We start from the raw sequence: 24,648 nt of genomic DNA, 5'->3' as shown, positions 1-24,648 counted from the left end.
CATCCAAATGTTCGGCTATCTCATCTTTTATAATTGACTCCAGCATCTTCACCACCACTGATGTCAGGCTAACAAGTCTATAATTCCCTGTTTTCTCGCTCCCACCTTTCTTAAAAAGTGGGATAACATTAGATACCCTCCAATCCAATGTTCAAAATTATCACCAATGCATCCACGATTTCCAGAGCCACTTCCTTAAGTACCCTGGGATGCAGACCATCATGCCCTGGGGATTTAGTACCCTGGGATGTCAGGAATTTCATATGAAGAAAGACTGGATAGACTTGGCTTGTACTCCCTAGAATTTAGAAGATTGAGGGGGGATCTTAAAAGAAACTTACAAAATTATTAAGGGGTTGGACAGGCTAGATGCAGGAAGATTGTTCCCGATGTTGGGGAAGTCCAGGACAAGGGGTCACAGTTTAAGGATAAAGGGGAAATCCTTTAGGACTGAGATGAGAAAAACATTTTTCACACAGAGAGTGGTGAATCTCTGGAACTCTCTGCCCCAGAAGGTAGTTGAGGCCAGTTAATTGGCTATATTTAAGAGGGAGTTAGATGTGGCCCGTGTGGCTAAAGGGATCAGGGGGTATGGAGAGAAGGCAGGTACAGGACACTGAGTTGGATGATCAGCCATGATCATATTGAATGGCGGCGCAGGCTCGAAGGGCCGAATGGCCTACTCCTGCACCTATTTTCTATGTTTCTATCAGCCTTCAGTCCCATCAGTCTATCCAACACCATTGTGGATTTCCTTCAGTTCCTCAGTCACCCCAGATCCTCTGGCCACTACTATGTCAGGAAGATTGTTTGTGATCACTTTCACTGAACATTTTATGCTTTATTTCTCGAATTATTAGATTGAAGTTTAAAAAAAAAGTAATGCTCAATGAAGAATTCATCCTAAACTTGACACATTACTCGCGATTAAAGCTTTAAAAATGCTTCATTTTTCACAAGATTTTTACATATTCTTGATTCACACTTTCCCCCCCAAGGCAGAGATCACTTTTACTGAAGGTTCAGTGCTTTATTTCTCGACTTCTTGCTGATGATATAGTTACAAAAATCAAAACACCTTTAATTTCTAAACGACCAGCTTCTAAACGACCAGCTTCAACTGATGACGCCACAATGAACAGACTATCAGGGGGAGGGCGAATTGCTATTGAAACATGCAGGACAAGTGTAATTTTTTTAAAGATCACTGCTGATGTAGGCAAGGGGAGTGCTGGAATCTTACGTTCTACGAAATGTGAAGAAAATGAAATTATGTGGATTATGCTAGCATTGGAGGAATGGAGTTTTCTGGGGCCTGTAAATTGGAAAAGATTATAGAGAAAGAGAAATGCAAGATTATGATGGGACCTGATGACAAGCGTAAGAATCTTTAGATGGAGATCATGTCAGTGTAAGTAAGGGTGATAGGCGAGCACGTGCTTGTGCTATTCGGACACATATGTTTGAATTTCAGACAAGCTTATATTTACAGAGGCGACAAGGTGCAAGGTTAACAATGAAATATTGCGGGAGATGTCTAAACTGCATATCTGACCACTGATAGGGGGAGTCTTCCTTCTGTCCAGAGAGATGGTGCTGAGGAATTACACAAGAACACCAGAAAATGATCCCGTCTCCACCACCCGCAGGGACAGGAAATTATAGAGATTCACTAACTTTTCCAAAAATAAATTTCTACGTACATCAACTTTAAATGAATCGCACTTTATTTGCTATGTCCCCTTGTTCATGACTCACCTGTTCCTGAAAACATCTCAATATCTATCGCTTGAAGTCCCTTTATATGGTTATATCTATATAATTAAAAGTCTCATCGACCACTTCCTGTCTGCACTGTAAATTGATTTTAGAAAAAATGCTACCCTGTATCGCTGTGATTTTTGGCTATTTTACTGTCCTCCTCCGCTGAGCCAGCCCTGAGGATTTTTCCCATTGATGAAACATAAAAAATCTTGAAAATCATGCCTGTCAATCACCGCAATGAAGGCAACGCCCCTTCCGGGGTGGGGGTCAGGACTATAAAACCCCGGATGCCTGGACGTGAGACAGTCACTCTGCAAGATCGCGAGGGAGAGACCACGACTGTCATTCTAAGCTGTGATTCAACTGAACTGTGAGTCTGCAATGTACTTGCAATAAATGATTTGTTAGCCCTTAATGACAATGTCATGAGTTGTTTGGCCTGCTGCCCTGCCTGTGCTTGAAAGTGAAATGCTTAATTGGCAATGAAATGAAATGACAAAGACATGAGTTGTTTGGCTTGCTGCCCTGCTGTGCTTGAAACTGTAATGCTTTATTTGGTCCGACAGTGTTTGGAAGGAATACATGCTTTATTAGGTCCGACTGTGTTTGGAAGGAGTAAATGCTTCATTAGGTCCAACTGAGTTTGGAAGGAATAAATGCTTTATTAGGTCCGACTGTGTTTAGTCCAAAAGTCCCGCTCATTTCGTGACTTCCGCTTAGTGGACAGGTCGCGCTGATTGTGTAATTTCCGGTGTGTGCAGAGGTTGCGCTGGTTACGGAACTGCCGCTGACTGCGGAAGCCCCACAGTGGAGAGGCCGCGCTCAGCCGTGTGAGTAGATTCATGAAAGTTTCCTGTCATATATATGATGTGTGAGTCAGTGTGTGCGAGTGTGTGTGTGTGTGTGTGTGTGTGTGTTTGAGTGTATGTGTGAGTGTGTGTGTGTGTGTGTGTGTGTGTGTGTGTGTGTGTGTGTGTGTGTGTGTGTGTGTGTGTGTGTGTGTGTGTGACTGTGTGTGTGTGTGTGTGAGTGTGTGATGTGTGTGTGTGTATGTGTGAGTGTGACTGTGAGTCTGTGTGACTGTGAGTGTGTGAGTGTATGTGTGAGTGTGCGTGAGTGTATGAGTGTGAGTGAGTGTGTGTGTATGTGTGTGTGTGTGTGTGTGTGTGTGTATGTGAAGTGGAGGGTGTATGTATATGTATGTGTGAGTGTGTGTGTATGAGTGAGCCTGTGTGTGTGTGAGTGTACGTGTGTATGTCTGTGTCTGTGTGTGTGTGTGTCTGTGTGTGTGTGTGTGCGTAAGTGTGAGCGTATGTGTGTGTGTTGAGTGTATGTGTGTGTGTGAGTCTGTGTGTGTCTGTGTGTGTGTGTGTGTGTGTGTGTGTGAGTGTGTGTCTGAGTGTGTGTGTGTGTCTGAGTGTGTGTGTGTGTGAGTGTGTGTGTGTGTGAGTGTATTGTGTGTGTGTGTGTGTGTGTGTGTGAGAGTGTGTGTGCGAGTGTGTGTGTATGTCTATGTGTGTATTTGTGTGTGTGTGTATAAGTGTGTGTTGTGTGTGTGTGTGTGTGAGGTGGTGTGTGTGTGTGTGTGTGTGTGTGTGTGTGTGTGTGTGTGTGTGTGTGTGTGTGTGTGTGTGTGTGTGTGTGTGTGTGTGTGTGTGTGTGTGTGTGTGTGTGTGTGTGTGTGTGTGTGTGTGTGTGTGTGTGTGTGTGTGTGTGAGTATTGGAATTGATGGAGAGATGGAATATTGCATTGGGGGGACCAGCCCTCCCATGTGAAGCTGGGACCCAAGTGGCAAAACAGTTTGGCTCTGAATTCCTTGAAGTTTGTTCCTTCTCTCATTCACCCATACCTTCTCTCGAAAGATGCGGCTTGTCCCACTGAGATACTCCAGCATTATATGTCTACCTTTGATTTAAACCAGCATCTGCAGGTCTTTCCTGCACATTCCTTGGAATCTACATCTATATTCCTTGTCATTTAGAAGAATGAGTGGTAACTTTATTCAAATACTAGACTAAGTCTAGGGTTCCGTCTATGGATAATGAAACTGTACCATACACGAGAGGTACATTTTCAAGAGTGGTAGATTTTCAAGTAACAATTAGTTCAGTTTAGTTTAGAGATACAGCGTGGAAACAAACCAAGTCTGTGCTGACCAAAGGTCACCCGCACACTGGTTCTATGTTATCCCAGTTTCCCATCGTACACTCTTGGGGGAATTTACAAAAGCCAATTAATCTAGAAACCTGCACATCATTGAAATGTGTGAGACAACCAAAGCATGAGAAGAAAACCCACGTGGTCACAGGGAGAATGGACAAAACTCCCTCCAGATAGCACCCATAGTCAGGATCTAACCCGGGTCTCTGGTGCTGTAAGGCAGAAACTCTACCACTGCACCAGTGTGGAAATTATGGACTAAATCTAACAGTAACTTCTGCACAGTTTACATATATAGTTAAACGTGAAAATCCTGAGGTTGCTGCAGGTGATTCACTACTTCTCCACGTTGACAGCTGTTGCAATCCTCCCAGTATAATCCATCGAAACCTGGGATTTTCAGGCTCTTGTAAACTATTCTCATTATGCAAGAATGTTATGCTTTGATGAATGAGGTGTGAGCATATTTCTAGTGGCTTAATGAGCTTACCAACCTCACTCCTCTCAAAACGAATGTTATATGTCTGGATTGTCATTATTATTTAATTACAATAATCTCAAAATTAAATAATATTTCAGCTTTAAAATTTGTTTATGATATTTTGGTCTTTCCCATGTAATCTTTATTTTGATATCTGTAAAATATTATTAAAAATTAGTTTAAAATGAGAGTTTCTTGCTTCCTAGTTTGATACTAGTAGATACATAGATACATAGAAAATAGGTGCAGGAGTAGGCCATTCGGCCCTTCAAGCCTGCACCGTCATTCAATATGATCATGGCTGATCATCCAACTCAGTATCCTGTACCTGCCTTCTCTCTATACCCCCTGATCCCTTTAGCCACAAGGGCCACATCTAACTCCCTCTTAAATATAGCCAATGAACTGGCCTCAACTACCTTCTGTAGCAGAGAATTCCAGAGATTCACCACTCTCTGTGTGAAAAATGTTTTTCTCATCTCGGTCTTAAAGGATTTCCCCCTTATCCTTAAGCTGTGACCCCTTGTTCTGGACTTCCCCAACATCGGGAACAATCTTCCTGCATCTAGCCTGTCCAACCCCTTAAGAATTTTGTAAGTTTCTATAAGATCCCCCCCCTCAATCTCCTAAATTCTAGCGAGTTCTAGCGTAGTAAATACCCTTCAGCATATTTGGCTGCTCAATATATCATTGCTGTATGTTAGCTGAACCTTATGGATGACCCTGACTCCATCTGAAGCTAGAGAAGACGAAATCAGATCACCACGTTTTCCTGGATAATAGCGTTCTTTGAGGTCAACAATCAATGATGTGACTTTGCTACCCAAATGTTGGAATTCAACAGCAACCTCGCTGCTTAGACATATTCTTCAAGCAGAATATACATAAAACTCATGCAAAATTTTTAGATGGATACGTTGGAAAATGAGAATAGTTAAGGGGCTTTCCCACTGTACGAGCTAATTCAAGAACTCTCCCGAGTTTAAAAAAAAATCAAACTTGTGGTAAGCGCGTAGAATGTACGTTGCGGGTACGTCGGAGCTCGGGACGTCTCTTAATGGCTCGTAACGCTAACGGCAGGTACTCGAGAAATGTGGTAAGCTCGTGAAGACTCGTGAAGATTTTTCAACATGTTGAAAAATGTCCACGAGAGCCCCGAATACCTACGAGCGGCCATTACCGTAATTCTCCGAGTTCGAATCAGGGGAAACTTGGGAGAACTCTTGAATTAGCTCGTACAGTGGGACAGCTCCATTAGCAGTCACGTAATGTGACCTCTAAGTGGCAAAGACACACATAAGAAGGAAACAAAGATTCCAATAAACTGTACTCTGATAAAAAAGCAAAAGATAAAAGTTGGAGAGGGGGTATGATTTTGGAAACACATTTAGCAAATGTGGATAAAACTAATGACAAAAATATTGTCCACTTCAAGTCATCTTGCACCTTTAAGACTATTCTACACAGTGTGATATCACGTAAATTAAAGAATTGAAGGAGAGCTCCTTCTGGGCTGCCACAGTATGGATGAGGCTTAATATTTAAGGCTTTGTTTGCTTTTGCATGTGTATGTAAAATATCACTAGATAGTACTATGCGGAACAAATTACTTCTCCCGAGTGTCCTGTGGTTAATATTTATCGTCAAATCAACATTATTTGGTAAATATCACATTGCTGTTTGTGAGGTGATCTTGCTCTGAACAATTGGTTGCTGTATCACAATCATGACTCTACCTCAAAATGTATTTTACTGGCTACAAAGTGGATTGGAACACCCTGAGGCCCATGAAAGATATTAAAGAAATTCAAGGGTCAGTATTATTTTACGCTCTGCATTTAATGGTCTGCTTATGATGATCGGGTTCACCTAGTTAGGTTTTGCAGTCCGTAATATTTCAGCCTTATAACCAATAGTCTGCTGTACGCTATGACTGGAAATGAGAGGCATGCGGAAGGGTTGCTTGTGTGTAGCTTGATATTTCAGAAGGTAAGGTTCTGCAACACTCACAGTTAACACCATAGTTATGCCAAACTGAAATACTAGGCTCAAAACAGGTTTGGATTACCAATTCAAGAGTCAAGAGTAGTTAATTGTCATTTACAGTGGGAATGAAATAATGAAATTCTTACTTCCCACAGCTTTACAGGCACAGTAACATGGCACCCATATATATATATATATATATATAACATATATATATATATATATATATATATATATATATATATATATAATAATAAACAAAAATACAATAAATAATGCAAACACATCCAAGTTGATTCGAACTGAAGGAACACATGGACCAATAGGACTCTCTGCGACTCTGTTTCCTGGGCAAGATACAGTTAATACTTCTATTCTATCTTCATATTTAATGGTAGAATATAAGAAGAGTTTTCTGTTGGTGCTTTATATGGTATTGAAGGTCGGAACAGCTCTCCCCCTCAAGATACTGGAGAGAGTCATCTTCCAACAACTTGCTAAAAATCTACAGAACTCTGTGCATGTGAGTATGCTTTGAAAACTAAAGCCACAAACGTTTTGTACAACACGAGCAAAGCATATTTATGACTTCTGCAGTTACATCCCCCTTTGCTTAAGTTTTACACAATAGAAATTGCCATAACTTGTGTGGCATTTGCACAGATTTGATACTGATGGTTCAGGCTTTGAAACAGCGCTGCATCATAGAATGCAGATACACGGCAGCTTTGAGAAGAATAAAAATTATCTCACATTTGGAAACAAGTTGCACAGTTTCAGTAACCAAGATCTTAATGTAAGGTGCATTTTTCACTATGTCAAATGTACACACATCTTCATTGGTATTAGGCAGAAGAGTATTTTATGCACATCTTGACAACTTTGTTGCTAATAATCACGGTGCAATTTCACCCTGTTGCTTTCGGGACATCTAATTTGAAATGAATACATGTAAACGTCACGGTTCATAAATTTGTTTGCTTAATTTATTACTCCAATATTCGTTTTAATGTTTCTATCCATTTTTTTTTATTGACAGGACATGGTAGATTGGTTTTATTGAAAATTAAACACAATTATGCATGATGCCATTGTCCTACAGAATTCCATCACAAAATGTCATCAAATATTATCAAATTCATGGCAGAGTTTAACTGGGTGAAGGTTGTCTGGGTAGGTGTATTCCGTCACGTCGCATGTAAACTACGGTTTGAATACTCTGATAATTAACACTTAGAACAAATCAATAAGCTATCCATGAATGATATCTAGGGCTTTCTGGGATGTCAGGACTTTCATATGAAGAGAGACTGGATAGACTCGGCTTGTACTCGCTAGAATTTAGAAGATTGAGGGGGGATCTTATAGAAACTTACAAAATTCTAAGGGGTTAGACAGGCTAGATGCAGGAAGATTGTTCCCGATGTTGGGGAAGTCCAGAACAAGGGGTCACAGTTTAAGGATAAGGGGGAAATCTTTTAGGACCGAGTTGAGAAAAAAAATTTTCACACAGAGAGTGGTGAATCTCTGGAATTCTCTGCCACAGAAGGTAGTTGAGGCCAGTTCATTGGCTATATTTAAGAGGGAGTTAGGTGTGGCCCTTGTGGCTAAAGGGATCAGGGGGTATGGTGAGAAGGCAGGTACAGGATACTGAGTTGGATAATCAGCCATGATCATATTGAATGGCGGTACAGGCTCGAAGGGCCGATTGGCCAACTCCTGCACCTATTTTCTATGTTTCTATGTTTGCTTGGAACCTTTATGTTTTAGGCATCAATTTCTGCTGGATATTTCTGGTTAAAACCAAGTGATGAATCTATGTAGCCTGATTCATTGTCTGGTCTCGGGAGCCTCCTCTACACAACTATGGTATCTGGTCACCGAGTGGCCAGTTGAGATGCTATATAAATGGAAGTTGGTGATGCTGGGCTGAGTGCCTTTCTGTGCTGCTATAGCACAGAAAGGCACTCAGTGTTGATTAAGGTTAAGGGGTTACCTTTTATGTTTAAAAACTAACCTTGAAGGCACCACTTTCCTTCAAGAATATAGGAATTAATATAGAACCTCGTGAATGTTACATTCCCAATTTGGCCGCTTAGGAATATTGTAGCCAAGGTTTTACCAATTTTTTTGGATATTCTTTCATTCCTCCAGATGATCTTTTGTATTTTCCAGACGTATATGGCAGGAATTTACTTTAGTCTTCACGTGAAGGCAGCAAAAAATTGTTGGAGCCTTCAGCTGCTGAGAGCAACACTTAAAGTGCTCAACTCCCAAAGAGAGTTTCAGTATCTTTTGTTTTTGTTTGATGATTTGAAGGAGGATCTCCTTCTCAAACTTACATTGAATAGAATGAAAGCACAGCTGTGCCAAAATAGTCAGTTCAGATAAAAGCAGTCAAAATACTGGTCTATTAAAGTGGGAGATATGTACATGTGTGTTGCAGTTAAAGCTAAAGTTAAAGGCAGTGAGGTACAGGAGAAGAACGTGGTCCCTTATTAAACTTGGTCAAGATCGCATTGAGCAAATACTGAGTATTTAGTTAGAGTGAAGCAGCAGATTTCAGGTAGCCAGTCTTTCAGCTGCTGCATCTATAGGAAATAAAGCCAAGTTCTGCCATAAATTGGAATCACTGCCTTACAGTTGAGTGTCCCACCGTAATGACATACTACACTTGGAAAAATGTGAATTTAATGGGATCGAACGGTGCAATGGTACTCAGTAGAGGAAACAGCAGGGCACTAAATAGAGCTCCTTTAAAAATGTCTCCCGATACCAAGCAGATGGATTTTGTTTTTAAAAGTTGTGCGAGCAATGGAATTAAATTCTAGTTTATAACACTCCCACGTTATAAATGGACTGCTTGGCTTGCTCCCAAGAAGCACGTTCTAACAACTGTCTACTTCTGCATTTATAGAACAGGTGTTTTGATAAATGCTGTTTGAAGAAAAGATGTTGTCACACTTTAATTTGAGTGGAGAGGAGAAAAATCACAAGGTATAATGTTGAATAGATACATTTTCTGCATTCTTGTGGCAACAATCTGGATTCTGCACAAGCCAGTGCACTCACTAAAGACCTCTAAGAATGCTGACACTGTGGCACAAGTTTCACACTGCCAGTCACTGACAAGTGTCAGTTCTACGAGATCCTTGCACCTCGCTATAATGATATCATCAAGCCAACTAAGCAGTCAATCTTATCGACCAATTCGCCGACAGCACACTAGGTAGAAAACACTAAAGACAATTTTCAAACTGCTAAACATTTCAGATACCAAAACAGAGATTGCAAATGACAGAAGATCATGATGGAAACTATATAAAATTATGTTAAAATCTATAATATTCTGAAATAATTATGAGAAATATAATCCACATACCTGTACTAGCAATGTTACAAAATTTTGAGATTTAAAAAATCAAGTCGGCAATTTATCCCATCAGATAAAGCATAAAAAGAAGTTTAATTTGACACCTAATTCACTTTCATATCTCAAGTATTAAAAAAGTTATGGCCATCTTCATACTCGGAAATTAGCTTCTTGTTCCCTATTGATTTTCTATGGCCATAACAAAAAAGCTGTGATCGTGGACAGTCAAAAGCCCATAACTTTCTTAAAAATTAAGAGAACTGAATGAAATTTTCAGTTATCATAGATTGAAGAATTCTGAAACAAATATAAAACAATCTTACTTGGATGACCTGAAATTAAAGCATATAATTAGTTAGTTACCCAATTGTAGCTAATTCCAAACTTCAATTACTAGATCTAAACATCTATCCATTTCTTAAGAAAAGATTAACATTTTTAAATAGCCTAAGTGTCCAAATAACATTCACAAAGAATTCACAATAAAACATGATTTTTTAATCTCATTTACATTAATTTATAGTCCAAATGGAAGGAATTTAGTGTACAATTGCTGTAAATTAATGGCCATTTAAATCAGCATTCGAGTGGGATCCTGTGGAACGCGCTGGTTTAGAACGCTCACATTGCAGTAGATTTGTACCCCATATGCCCAGAAAACTACTGCGGGATTTAATGGGGCCCCAAAGTAGCTACTCGCAACATAAAACTTTGTATAAAGGGATCTTAAGAAGCCCTTTTTAATGTAAAAAGAAACAACCTACCTTCCGTTGTCCCCTGTATAAGATCCGTCCCATTGTCGGCGGTCGCGGGTTTAGAGTTAATTTTTAACTTACTATAATAATTAAATAAACCCGTAAAAATGTAAAAATAGCTCCAGCGAACGAAAGTTGAAGTGATTTTTCGTCAGCAACTTAGTAGGCTAAACAAGCTCGATTTGAACAGCCTAGGAAAAATCGCGTTTTAAACCCGCCCCCCTCTAAACGGCGCCATAATCGCACACACGGGCTGGGACAGATCTTCAGCGATGCTTAAGGTAGGTTTTGCAACATACCTACACATACAAAAATTAGCATTTTAGCACCAGAGAAGTTATAAAGCACAAATTGCAAATTAATATATTAACGCTTACTCTTCATATTACTTCCAACGTTAGTTAGAGTTTTAGAGTAGAGTGTTTGGAAATACCTGAAGGTAAAATCCATTCCCAGGTTTCTGAGGGTCACGCTGGGGAGGGCTGTATGACAGCAGATTCTGTGGAGGAACTGTAATCACAGAAGGGAACTTCTGGATTTCCATATTCAATTGTACCATTGAAGAACTCCAGTGGTTGCTGTCAGAATTTGAATCATCCAGCACAGAAACAAGCCCTTCGGTTCAACATGACGACCAAAATGCCCCATCTACACTAGCCCCACCTGCCTACATTTGGTCCATATCCCTCTAAACCTTTCCTATCTGGGACCTGTCGCACCTGTCCAAATGCCTTTTAAATGTTATTTTAGTACTTGCTTGCCTCAAGTACCTCCTCTGGCAGCTCATTTCATATACCTGTGAAAAGTTGCCTCTCAGGTCCCTTCATGATCTCATACACCTCTATAAAATCACCCCTCATCCTCCTGCGCTCCAAGGAATAAAATCCTAGGCTGTCCAAAGTCTCCCTATAGTGCACGCCCCCAAGTCCTGGCAACATACTCATAAATTTCTGCACCTTTTCCAGATTAACAAAATCTTTCCTACAGCAAGGTGACGAAAACGAAACAGTATTCCAAATGCGGCCTCACTAGCATCTTGTACAACTGTAACATAACATCCCAACTTCTATACTCACTATGTGTAGGAAGGAACTGCAGTTGCTGGCTTAAATCGAAGATAGACACAAAATGTGGAGTAACTCAGTGGGACAGGCAGCATCTCTGGAGAGAAGGAATGGGTGATGTTTTGGGTCGAGACCCTTTTTCCAACTGACCTCACTACCCTGACTAATGAAGGCAATGTACCAAAAAACGTCTTGACCTATCTACCTGTGATGCTACTTTCAAGGAACTATGTACCTGCACTCCTGGATCTCTCTGCTTTATGACACTCCCCAGAGCCCTTCCATTCACTGTGAGTGTCATGCCTTGGTATGACTTCCCAAAATGTAGCATCTCACACTTATCTGTATTAAACTGAATTATTTTCATCAGAGCAGGAAGTACTGTCATCCTTAGAACAAAATCTGGAAAATTAAACAATATGTTCAAATGCTCTCAAGAAAAAGAAAATCCAAACTTTGAATGATTTAGAAAGTCTCCCTCCCTGCAGAATGTATCTGATATTCAATTCTGACAAATGATTTCTCTGGGCTGATCTATACAGTGTCCATGTTACTTTGAATCCAGCTAGTAATTCACATTTTGAGGAAAAAAAAATCATCCATGAAGATAATCCCCAACAATCCCTCAGCATTGGAAGAAAAATGACTAATACTTGGAATGACCAGGCTGATGACCCTGATTTGAGACCACACAGCATCTTCCACGCGGAAATAATCAAGCGAGTGAAAAGTACGATTCACAACTTACATAAAAACAAAATCAGAGTCCAAGAAACAGGCACAAGACGAGACTGATGGCAGTATCATATAGGGAGCGCTTCACTCAATGATAAGATCTAATAATTAATTTGCCTCGCGTCAAGAATAAATTATGGGTCTTTCTCACTTACAAAACAAACCCAACATTGTATCACTTCTGGCACAAAAGCTTGTTTTTAACATTCACTTCGATAAGAACACTTTCTTGGCACACATATAAACTTTGTTCATATAATTAATATTGTCAAAAAACAATTCATTTGTAATTCACATAATTTAAATTTGAATTTTATTCATGGATATCTGTAAAATCCTGGATCAGCTCAAAAAATGAACAATCAACTTGAGCAAAATACGATACAAGCGGCATTGCTTCAAGGCCCTGTGTGTGTTCTTGTGCAACTCTTTCTCTGGCATTGTTGGCGCTGCTTTCTGAACCTCACCCAGAGTTTTTTTTTAATGGATGGCGGTTACATTGTGGATTTTTAGTCCCTTTCTGGGCGCTTTACAGCCAATGGAGAACCTATGAAGTATCGTTATTGTTAAAATGTAGCAACCATGGCAGCAATTTACAAGCAGCATGCACCCACGACCAATAATGTGACAGTGACCAAAAAAACCTTTGAAAGATATATTGATTATAAGGGGTTGATATTGGCAAAGGCACTGGAAATAACTTCCCTGCACTTCTACAAAACAGCGCCATGAATCTTTAATTTCCACCTGATATAACAATTACAGCATGGAAACAGGCCATCTCGACCCTCCTAGTCCGTGCCGAACACGTATTCTCCCCTAGTCCCATATACCTGCGCTCAGACCATAAGCCTCCATTCCTTTCCCGTCCATATAACTATCCAATTTATTTTTAAATGATAAAAACGAACCTGCCTCCACCACCTTCACTGGAAGCTCATTCCACACAGCCACCACTCTCTGAGTAAAGAAGTTCCCCCTCATGTTACCCCTAAACTTCTGTCCCTTAATTCTCAAGTCATGTCCCCTTGTTTGAATCTTCCCTACTCTCAGTGGGAAAAGCTTATCCACGTAAACTCTGTCTATCCCTCTCATCACTTTAAAGACCTCCATCAAGTCCCCCCCTTAACCTTCTGCGCTTCAAAGAATAAAGCCCTAACTTGTTCAACCTTTCTCTGTAACTTAGTCGCTGAAACCCAGGCAACATTCTAGTAAATCTCCTCTGTACTCTCTGTATTTTGTTGACAACCTTTCTATAATTAGGCGACCAAAATTGTACACCATACTCCAGAATTGGCCTCACCAATGCCTTGTACAATTTTAACATTACATCCCAACTTCTATACTCAATGCTCCGATTTATAAAGGCCAGCACACCAAAAGCTTTCTTTACCACCCTATCTACATGAGATTCCACTTTCAGGGAACTGTGCACAGTTATTCCCAGATCCCTCTGTTCACCTGCATTCTTCAATTCCCTACCATTTACCATGTACGTCCTATTTTGATTTGTCCTGCCAAGATGTAGCACCTCACACTTATCAGCATTAAACTCCATCTGCCATCTTTCAGCCCACTCTTCCAACTGGCATAAATCTCTCTGTAGACTTTGAAAATCTACTTCATTATCCACAACCCCACCTATCTTAGTATCATTGCATACTTACTAATCCAATTTACCACACCATCATCCAGATCATTGATGTACATGACAAACAACAGTGGACCCAACACAGATCCCTGTGGCACCCCACTAGTCACTGGCCACCAACCTGACAAACAACCATCCACCATTCCACTCTGGCATCTCCCATTCAGCCACTGTTGAATCCATCTTGCTGCTCCACCATTAATACCCACCAATTGAACCTTCTTAACCAACCTTCCGTGAGGAACCTTGTCAAAGGCCTTACTGAAGTCCATATACACAACATCCACTGCTTTACCCTCATCAATTTCCCGAGTAACCTCTTCAAAAAATTCAAGAAGATTAGTCAAACATGACCTTCCTGGCACAAATCCATGTTGACTGTTTATCCAGATGCTTATATATATTATCTCAAAGTATCCTTTACATTAATTTGCCCACCACTGACGTCAAACTAACAGGTCTATAATTGCTAGGTTTACTCTTAGACCCCTTTTTAAACAATGGAACAACATGCGCAGTACGCCAATCCTCCAGTACTATTCCCGTTTCTAATGACATTTGAAATATTTCTGTCATAGCCCCTGCTATTTCTACACTAACTTCCCTCAATGTCCTAGGGAATATCCTGTCCGGACCTGGAGACTTGTCCACTTTTATCCACTTGTCCACTTTTATATTTCTCAAAAGTGTCAGTACTTTCTCTTATTTGAATCTCATAGTTTCCATAGCTACTCTACTTGTTTCCCTTACCTCACATAATTCAATATCCTTCTCCTTGGTGAATACCAAAGAAAATAAATTGTTCAATATCTCGCCCATCTCTTTTGGCTCTGCAGATAGCTGTCCACTCTGACTCTCTAATGGACCAATTTTATCCCTCGTTATCCTTTTGCTATTAATATAGCTGTAGAAACCCTTTGGATTTACTTTCACCTTACTTGCCAAAGCAACCTCATATCTTCTTTTAGCTTTTCTAATTTCTTTCTTAAGATTCTTTTTACATTCTTTATACTCCTCAAGCACCTCATTTACTCCATGCTGCCTATAATTATTGTAGATCTCTCTCTTTTTCCGAACCAAGTGTCCAATTTCCCTTGAAAACCATGGCTCTTTCCAATTTTTATTATTTCCTTTCAACCGAACAGGGATATAAAGATTCTGTACTCTTAAAATGTCACCTTTAAATGTCCTCCATTTCTCTTCCACATCTTTCCCATAAAACAAACTGTCCCAATTTACTCCTTTTAAATCCTTTCGCATCTCCTCAAAGTTAGCCTTTCTCCAATCAAAAATCTCAACCCTAGGTCCAGTTCTGACCCTCTCCATAATTATATTGAAATTAATGGTATTGTGATCACTGGTCCCGAACTATTCCCCAACGCATACCTCTGCCACCTGACCTGTCTCATTTCCGAACAGGGGGTTCAGCACCGCCCCTTCTCTAGTAGGTACTTCTATGTATTGCTGCAAAAAACTATCCTGCACACATTTTACAAACTCCAACCCAATATAGATACAAGTTGGAGTGGAGAAGAAACCTACACTCTCTCACTTAAAAGGCAAGGGTATTATCAACTGAACACGGTTGACACTAACATTTCTATCTAATTTTTTTGTAAAACACACAAGTAAATGTTACAGCCAAGAAATGACAAAGAAGAATCAGATTTGCTGCAGGATCATAGAAACATAGAAAATAGGTGCAGGAGTAGGCCATTCGGCCCTTCGAGCCTGCCCCGCCATTCAATATGATCATGGCTGATCATCCAACTCAGTATCCTGTACCTGCCTTCTCTCCATACCCCCTGATCCCTTTAGCCACAAGGGCCGCATCTAACTCTCTCTTAAATATAGCCAATGAACTGACCTCAACTACCTTCTGTGGCAGAGAATTCCACAGATTCACCACTCTCTGTGTGAAAAATGTTTTCCTCATCTCGGTCCTAAAAGATTTCCCCCTTATCCTTAAACTGTGACCCCTTGTTCTGGACTTTCCCAACATCGGAAACAATCTTCCTGCATCTAGCCTGTCCAACCCCTTAAGAATTTTGTAAGTGTCTATAAGATCCCCCCTCAATCTTCTAAATTCTAGCGAGTGCAAGCCGAGTCTATCCAGTCTTACTTCATATGAAAGTCCTGACATCCCAGAAATCAGTCTGGTGAACCTTCTCTGTACTCCCTCTATGGCAAGAATGTCTTTCCTCAGATTAGGAGACCAAAACTGCACGCAATACTCCAGGTGTAGTCTCACCAAGACCCTGTACAACTGCAGTAGAACCTCCCTGCTCCTATACTCAAATCATTTTGCTATGAATGCTCCTATACTCAAATCCTTTTGCTATGAAGGATCCCTGACCATCAAGCTCTGATGCATTGTTGCTGAGCCTGTAAGTTTAGAAAGGAGCCTAAACTATAGCGCAATTCATTAAAGAAAATTGGGAAGCAGGGAACATAAACAAGGCTGTATATATTTATTCTCCATGTAAAAGTGGCTAGCATTTTCTTTACACCATGGCAGTTCCTGCAGCAATGGAATAAAATATAAACTGCTGATAGGACAATATGCATACACTGAACCATAAATAAAAATTACACACAGTGAATGGCCACTAATTTTCTAAAATGTTCTGCAGAAATACTGCATTACAAACCAAAGCATCTGCAGAACAAAGCTCTCAAGGCTATCCGATTCAAGAATAAAGATACGGTGAAAAGAACAAGCTCCAAAAAGCAAGTAACAAGATCCTTCGTAAGTGTGCAATAACTTTTCTCATTTTACATTCAATTTGCAACATTCACATAGTCACACACAAACACACTTTAATTACTAAGGTTTCAGTCTGAAGCTGTTACCAAATCTCTCTGTGCAACTGAATTAAATATTCAGACAGAATATCATTTGTGCAACTAACAAATTTTGTAAGTTAATATCTTTGTGAAAATTGTATTCTGTAATTTCAGAAGCCGATAAGTAAATCTAAATTCACTAAATTAGAATTCAAAACCATTTTATACCAGGAAAGACTATGCAACAGAAATATTATTGAATCACTTTCTATGCATTTACACTTCAATTTTAGAAATACTGCTTTTTTCAATTACGCATCATTTGTGGATTTTGTCACTAAATTTGACTATGATGAAGATATGATTTTATGTTAATCTTTGCTGACCCATGGAAATATTTTGATTCTGCATACCCATCGAGGGTTCTAAAATTCTGTGAGTACATTTTGAGCTTTAAACTATTCACAGGTACAAATGTGAGCAATAACAGAAAGTCACTGAACCAACAACATTTGAAACAAAAACATTGTTTTGGGAGGTGATTCTCAGCAAGAAAGAGCTGAAAGAAAATCAAGAGACTGACACAATCTGCATAGCGTGTGAAAATTGCATAGCATAGCAAAATATCGCTATGTTAGACACAAAAAGCTGGAGTAACTCAGCGGGTCAGGCAGCATCACTGGAGAAAAGGAATAGGTGCTTAGGACAAATGAGTGGAAGATATGCAGAAAGCAACAATAATCAAGGAAATCTGAAGCCCACAATAGTCCATTGTTGGCTGTGGGATAGATGATAATGAGTCAATACAGACAGTGAAACTCTACAGGACAACAGCAAAATTAGTATGACGATTAGGTTGGGGATGGATGGAGAGAGAGAGAGAGGGGATTTAAGGGTTGCTTGAAGTTAGATAAATCAATATGCATACCCCTGGGTTGTAATGTGCCCACGCAAAATATGAGGTAATGTTCCTCCAATTTACTTATGGCCTCACTCTGACAATGGAGGAGGCCCAGGACAGAGAGGTCAGCGTGGGAATGGGAAGAAACTCCCCTTCATGCTCACTTTCTACCCATTTTCATTTGCTGTGTGAGCAGCTGGTGGTTTTATTGATTCAGCTATTTGCTCGTTCTTTAAAGGACACTTCACTGTTTGGAGATATTGTCTTTATTTATCATCCAGCAGTGTCACCTATTTCAGCTGAAAGCCCTTCACATTTCAATTCAATGCCTATACTGGCAATTCTCAACATCCACCTGTTTCTCCTTCCCCATAATGTTTAAACATAAGAAATAGACAAATGTCCTCACATCTACTTCCTGCCATGAAACCCTCAACTCCTCTACATCCAAATAAAAACATTCAATTACAGCCTCTGGTGTAAAAAATTTCAAAACGTTATTGCCTCTGGGTAAGTTGACTATTCAACTCTTTCCTGAATAGCCAATCTCTGTTTAGAGACTCTGATCCTTAATTGAAGACACCCCAGCCAGGGGAATCATCATTGCGCATCTACCCTGTCAACTTACAATAATTTTTCAATAAGCTCACTTCTCATTCACCTAAATTCACGATAGCATGAATCCAATCTGCTTAATCCCTCCTCATGCAACAAATCATCACTCCTGGAATCAATCTGATGATCCTTCATTGAACTCATTCAATTACAGGTAGGAAAACAAGACCAGCGCGCAATATTCCAGATGCCTACGGTGTTCCACTTGCACAACTCTACTAGGGTACTCAAATCTTCTTGCAATAAAAGCCAACATAATATTGCATGCTCTACGTCACAGGGGAGGGCTGGTTCCCGAACACAATATTCCACCACTCACCCATAGGTCCTAATACTCACCACTCCCTAGAGAGGGAGGGGGGTAGAGAGGGAAGGGTGGTAGAGAGGGAGGGGCGGCAGAGAGGAAGTGGAGTAGAGAGGGAGGGGGGGGGTAGAGAGGGAGAGGGAGGGGGGTTAGGGAAGGAGGGGGAAGGGGTAGAGAGGAGGGGTGGGGGGTAGGGAGGGAGGGGGTGGGTGTAGAGAGGGAATGGGGGTAGAAAGGGAGGGAGAGGCAGCAGAGAGGGAGAGGGGCAGAGAGGGAGGGGAGTAGAGACCTCACCCCATCTCCTTCCTCCTCATTTCTATCCTCCTCCTCCTCGCACTCCCATTCCCTGCCCCAGGACCTACCCAGGGTGTAGAGCAGCACCAGGGCCTGGAACTCGGCCTGGTTCTCGCACTCGACCCGGCCCTGGCTGTAGACCCAGGCTCATCCTTGGTTCCACCGGCAGCCTCCAGCCATCAGCTCGGCCGCTGCCTGGGTTCCAGTCCAGGCCCAGGCTCATCCTTGGTTCCATCGGCAGCTTCTTTCTCGGCCCAGGTCACAGTCCCATCCCAAGCCTTGGGCTCGGCCCTCACTCCAGCTCCAGGCTCGGCTCCAGCCCAGGCCCAGTTGCCGGGCTCAGCCCGTGGCAGTAGCCTTCCCACCAGGCACCTCGTTCACTGCAAACGCTGGAGTGCTCCACCCTCCCGAAGTATCCGGTCCTGCCTTGCAAATGCATTGTGACGTCAGTCGGATTTTTTTTTTCTCAAAATGGGTGAGTTTGGACTGTTTTTAAAATTTCATGGATCAAAAAGTTCAGAAATATACATGGAAATGCGACGGGAAAATGTTTATTGCCTCCAGGGTAAAAATGTGAGTAAGATGAGTGAAAATGGGAAGGCTATAGCCTAGCGTTTGGAAGAAAATAGATTGTGCCCAGATCGCACGCATGCGCGCACACACACACACACACACACACACACACACACACACACACACACACACACACACACACACACACACACACACACACACACACACACACACACACACACACACACACACACACACACACACACACACACACACACACACACACACACACACAGAGAAGAGTTTTAGTAAAATAGTTGTACAAGGGCTCCTTGATTCTGCCCATGTGCTACCGGAACTTCGCCAAAACGGTACACGATAGCGCTACAATTTATGGACCACCTTACTCACCATTGTCCTGTTGAGTGTTTTCATCAAGTTTCGTTCAGATGGATGGTTTATTTTACGTTATTCATATTTTAAACTTTACATAACCCCACTTTAAGAAAATTTACTTGCATCTGCACTGGCGTGCATCAGCATTTGACGTCACTATGGGATCTCATTTACATAAACTGTCCGTGTGCAGTGTTCCACCCCACAATGACATCACAATGGGATCTCATTTACATTAAAAAAAAATCAGTTTTCATAAAGTGACTCACTGACTCCAGGCCGCTTAGCCCCCGCCTCAAGTACAACTTCATCGTCGACATTGTGGAGAAAACAGGGCAAGCAGTTGTTTAGATTGAGATCCTGGGGAGGTGAGCAGAGAGAGTGGGAGGATTGAAGGAGAGGAGGGGGTAGGGAGGGAATGGGAGGGGAAAGTGGGGGAGTGGTGGAGTGCGCTGGGGGAGGTGTGGAAAGTGGGGGGATGATGGGGGAGCAGTGGAGGTCGGGAGTATGGGATAGAGGAAGAGAAGGGCAGTGGGGGAAGTGAGAAGGGAGAGTGGGGGGGTGGGATTGGGGGGAGGTGAGGAGTGGCGACGAGGGGTTAGAGAAGCGGGGGTAGAGAGGGGAGAGGGGTTATGGAGGCAGGGAGGGAGGGAGTGACTGAGGATAGGGGAAAGGAGAAGGAGGGAGAGGCGAGGGAGGGAGTGGGGGAGGGGTGGAGGAGAGGGGAGGCGGATAGGGGAAAGAAAAGGGAGGGTGAAGAGGAGGGGGAGGGAATGTTGAGGGATGAGGGGAAATAAGCTACGTCTGCGGGTGAGTGGTAGAATATTGCTTTGGGGGAATGGGGCCAACAGGTCCCACTTGGTCTAGTATCATCATATATTTATTAATAGTCTGATCTTTTAGGTGTGTATATGTGTGTATATGTGCTTGTCTTTACATCTTCGCAAAAAGACTATGCGTGAAGATTACATTTTTACATATTCTGATTGACATTTTCCCCCTCGAGAAAAAGAGCACCTTCACTGAACATTTTATGCTTTATTTCTCGACATTCTCATTTCAATACATTAAAAGTTTTAAAAAATCAAAAGACTGAATTTAAAACGACCAGCTTCAACTGATGATGTCAAACCATCCGCAATTAAAGCTTTAAAAACCATCCGCAATTAAAGCTTTAAAAATGCCAACAAAAATGTCACTGAACATTTTATGCTTCTTTCTTGACATTACTGATTAAAGTTTAAAAAAGTTTAAAACATTCAAAAGACTGAATTTAAAATGACCAGCTCCAACTGATGACGTCACAATGGCTCAGCTAGCAGTGATCAGCTTCATTTATGTTCGGGAATGGCTTGCGTTGAAGGACCCAAATCTGAGGAAGGACATTATTGCCATAGAGGGAGTGCAGAGAAGGTTCACCAGACTGATTCCTGGGATGTCAGGACTGTCTTATGAAGAAAGACTGGATAGACTTGGTTTATACTCTCTAGAATTTAGGAGATTGAGAGGGGATCTTATAGAAACTTACAAAATTCTTAAGGGGTTGGACAGGCTAGATGCAGGAAGATTGTTCCTGATGTTGGGGGAAGTCCAGGACAAGGGGTCACAGCTTAAGGATAAGGGGGAAATCCTTTAAACTGAGATGAGGAGAACTTTTTTTTCACACAGAGAGTGGTGAATCTCTGGAACTCTCTGCCACAGAGGGTAGTTTGAGGCCAGTTCATTGGCTCTATTTAAGAGGGAGTTAGATGTGGCCGTTGTGGCTAAAGGGATCAGGGGGTATGGAGAGAAGGCAGGTACGGGATACTGAGTTGGATGATCAGCCATGATCATATTGAATGGCGGTGCAGGCTCGAAGGGCCGAATGGCCTACTCCTGCACCTAATTTCTATGTTTCTATGACCACACCTCCCATGGGGGCTAAGGGGAGGGAAGGGTGTGTTGTGGGAGCAGACCCAACGGGTCTGCACTTGGTCTGCACTTGATAGCACTACAATATTTGGACCACCTTACTCACAATTGTCATGTGATGTGTTTTTTTTATCAATTTTCTTTCAGATTTATGTTATATTTTACAAGTTATTCACATTTTAAACTCTACAAAACTCCACTGAGAAAAATCACTTGAACCTGCAGTCATTTACATAAACTGCCCATCAGCAGTGCTCCACCCCACAATGGCATCTCATTTACAATTAAAAAAAAGCCAGAGGGGTAATGGAGGGAGGGAACGAGTGACTCAGGGTAAGGTGTGACTGAGGGTAGGGAGTGACTGACGGTAGGGGAAAGGAGAGGTGAGGGAGGGAATGGAGGAGGGGAGAGAAGAGGGAGGGTTGGGAGGGAGTGTTGGGGGATAAGGGGAAATGGACCGTGCCTGCGCAGTTTGGGCTATGGGTGAGTGGTGAAATATTGCATTGGGGGAACGGGTTGCATTGGGGAAATGGGTGAGCGATGGAATATTGCGTTGGGGGAACGGGGCTCAACGGGTCCCACTAAGTTTAGTATTTTCTAAAAGCATTGTCAAATGGTTTTTAATCGATTCCAGCATTTTCTCTGCTTCTGATAGGCTAGTATTTCCTCTTTCCCTCCTTTCTTAAATAGTGGGGTTACATTTGCTATCTTTTAATCTGAGATCCCCAATAGAATCAAAGACATTCTGAGAGATAATTGATTCCTTCTGTGGTGTGTTGATCAGTCTCATTAAAGGTTTACCTCATCTCTAGGTCCCGGCTTTTGTAAATATTTACCCCAAAAAAATGTTCCTCTTGTCTTTTCCTTTTCTACTTACTGCATAATGTAATCCTTACTTTTAGACTTCCAACACCTGCTGCACCCTTCTCTATTTCTAACCACGCCTACAATCTATGACCCCAGCGGCTGCTCCATGAAAAGTCATGTTAAAAGAGCCAATTTCAATTTTTATTTTTGCAAACACAAATTATGCTGCCTCTAATAATCAGGAAAATGGTTGTGTTGAAATTTTATTCAGATGTGATCTCCATTAACGCACTGACATATGATAAACGCTTCTGCCATCTCAGCTAAGTCAAGATAAAAATGCTAATATTATTCAATTAAAACTGATTCTCTCTCTCTCTCTCTCTCTCTCTATCTATCTTTGAAACAAAACATAATTTGAGGAAAACAAAAGCTTTATCGAGTATGTATCAAAAAAGCGATAGAGCAAAAGGAAGCCATTCGATCTTTTAGCCAATTTATGCCGTACCTTCACTGTCTGATTATCTGCATGCTCCCTGCTCTTTCCTCATTCAATTATTTTTCTTTAAATTTTTAATCAAAGTCCTTTTTAAAAATTCTGTCTGATTCATCTCTCTAATTCAAGACATTCCAAAGCACAATAAAGCCTTCAATTCTCCTTTTGATAATAATCTTACATGTATACCTCACTGTTACGAACTCAGTGGCATATTTCCCCCACATTCTATCAAAATTGTTTATAATTCTGAAAAATATCAGTGCAGCCCCTTTGCAGCTCCAAGAAGAACTCTCTTCACTTCCCTGGTTAACTGAGCCAAATTGGCATCGGAAGTGTTATCAACATTCTCAAAAGGATGTCCCATATTTTCAAAAGTTGTCAGCATTTGCACCACAGGTAAATTTCACATTCAACGTTATTAAATAGTGATGGATTAACAGTATTAAAAATGGAAGGTTATCAAAAAAAATCAAGAACCATACAAGTTTAAAAAAGTGAGAAACAGTGAGAATGTTTGCGATCTAATATTAAAAAGCAGAATTTTAGAAATAGACAATAGATCAGGTAATAGTAGATTAACATTTTGTCAATCTGGTCAGGCAGTATTATGTAAAACCTCCTTAGAGTTTTAACTTAATGCAGTGGTTTGTTTACTGAAGTTGTCCCTTTGATCAGTTTGAAGTGAACATATCAAGTTCACTAGTATAAGTAACCTGCAACTTCCTCAAATTAAGTGCAACCATTCCTATAGTTAAGAAAGACATTGTTCCTGTTATCCTTCCACAATTAAACATCTGATTTTGACAAGCAATTAAAAAAATGCATCCTAAAATTTATTCGGCACACAAATAATGAAATTAAACAAGACATGATCTGGGTTGCCAAACACCCTTAAAAATGCAATCTTTGAGGAATTTAATTTCTAATTAGATCTGTAATTACTGATGCTGGTTATGTACTTAAATGGCAATGTATTTTTAATTTGAATAAACCTTTTCTCATCACCTTTAATCTTTTTCACATCAAATGGCATCTAATGAACTGTTACCTGTAATCACACCAAGGGCACTTATAAGGCTTCTCTCCTGTGTGGACACGTCTGTGTCGGGTCAGATGAGATTGCGTTGTGGAAGCAAAGTTGCACTGGTCACATTTGAATGGCTTTTCACCTACAAAAGAAAGCCTCATTATTTCTTTCCATGACAGACTCCTATAATTATCAGGGTAAGGATTAAAAAAATCTTGCTCTGAAAGATTTAATTTCAGAAGCATTTACTCATTGACCAAGTTGAAGACCAATCATATATACTTTATTTTTGTATATGTTCACAATCTCCAAAGACTTTTGATACTTGCATTATAAGGTGTAATGTTTTAAAAGTCACAGATTGCATATTTTTGCATCTTTCACCATAATAAAGTACCAACTCTCAATTAAATGGTCACGACTGGATTAACCTTTTATCAGTCGTGAACACTGTAATGTTTAGCATTTAAAAATGAACAGATTTCGGAAGAAGGCAGAGCTTTCTTTATACAGGGTAACAAAAAAGAAGGGCACAAATAGATATAAGAATATCAAGATTGTGAAGATATTATAAATTACCAGGGGGTTTAGCAGGTGGCTAGTACTTTCCTTCAATCGCTGACC

General features: G+C 40.9%; 1 protein-coding gene across 1 annotated transcript in view; it reads right to left on the bottom strand.

Moving 5' to 3' along the window:
• LOC129696654 (zinc finger protein 407-like) overlaps positions 1 to 24,648 on the bottom strand; it is a 528,355-nt gene that overhangs the window by 142,045 nt on the left and 361,662 nt on the right. The window contains 1 exon segment of the mRNA XM_055634746.1: positions 24,046 to 24,166. Within this exon segment, the coding sequence (XP_055490721.1) occupies positions 24,046 to 24,166 (121 nt within the window).

Source organism: Leucoraja erinacea, chromosome 4 (genome assembly GCF_028641065.1).
Source record: "Leucoraja erinacea ecotype New England chromosome 4, Leri_hhj_1, whole genome shotgun sequence".
Classification (NCBI taxonomy): Eukaryota; Metazoa; Chordata; class Chondrichthyes; order Rajiformes; family Rajidae; genus Leucoraja; species Leucoraja erinaceus.
This window is presented reverse-complemented; position numbering and strand designations above follow the sequence as displayed.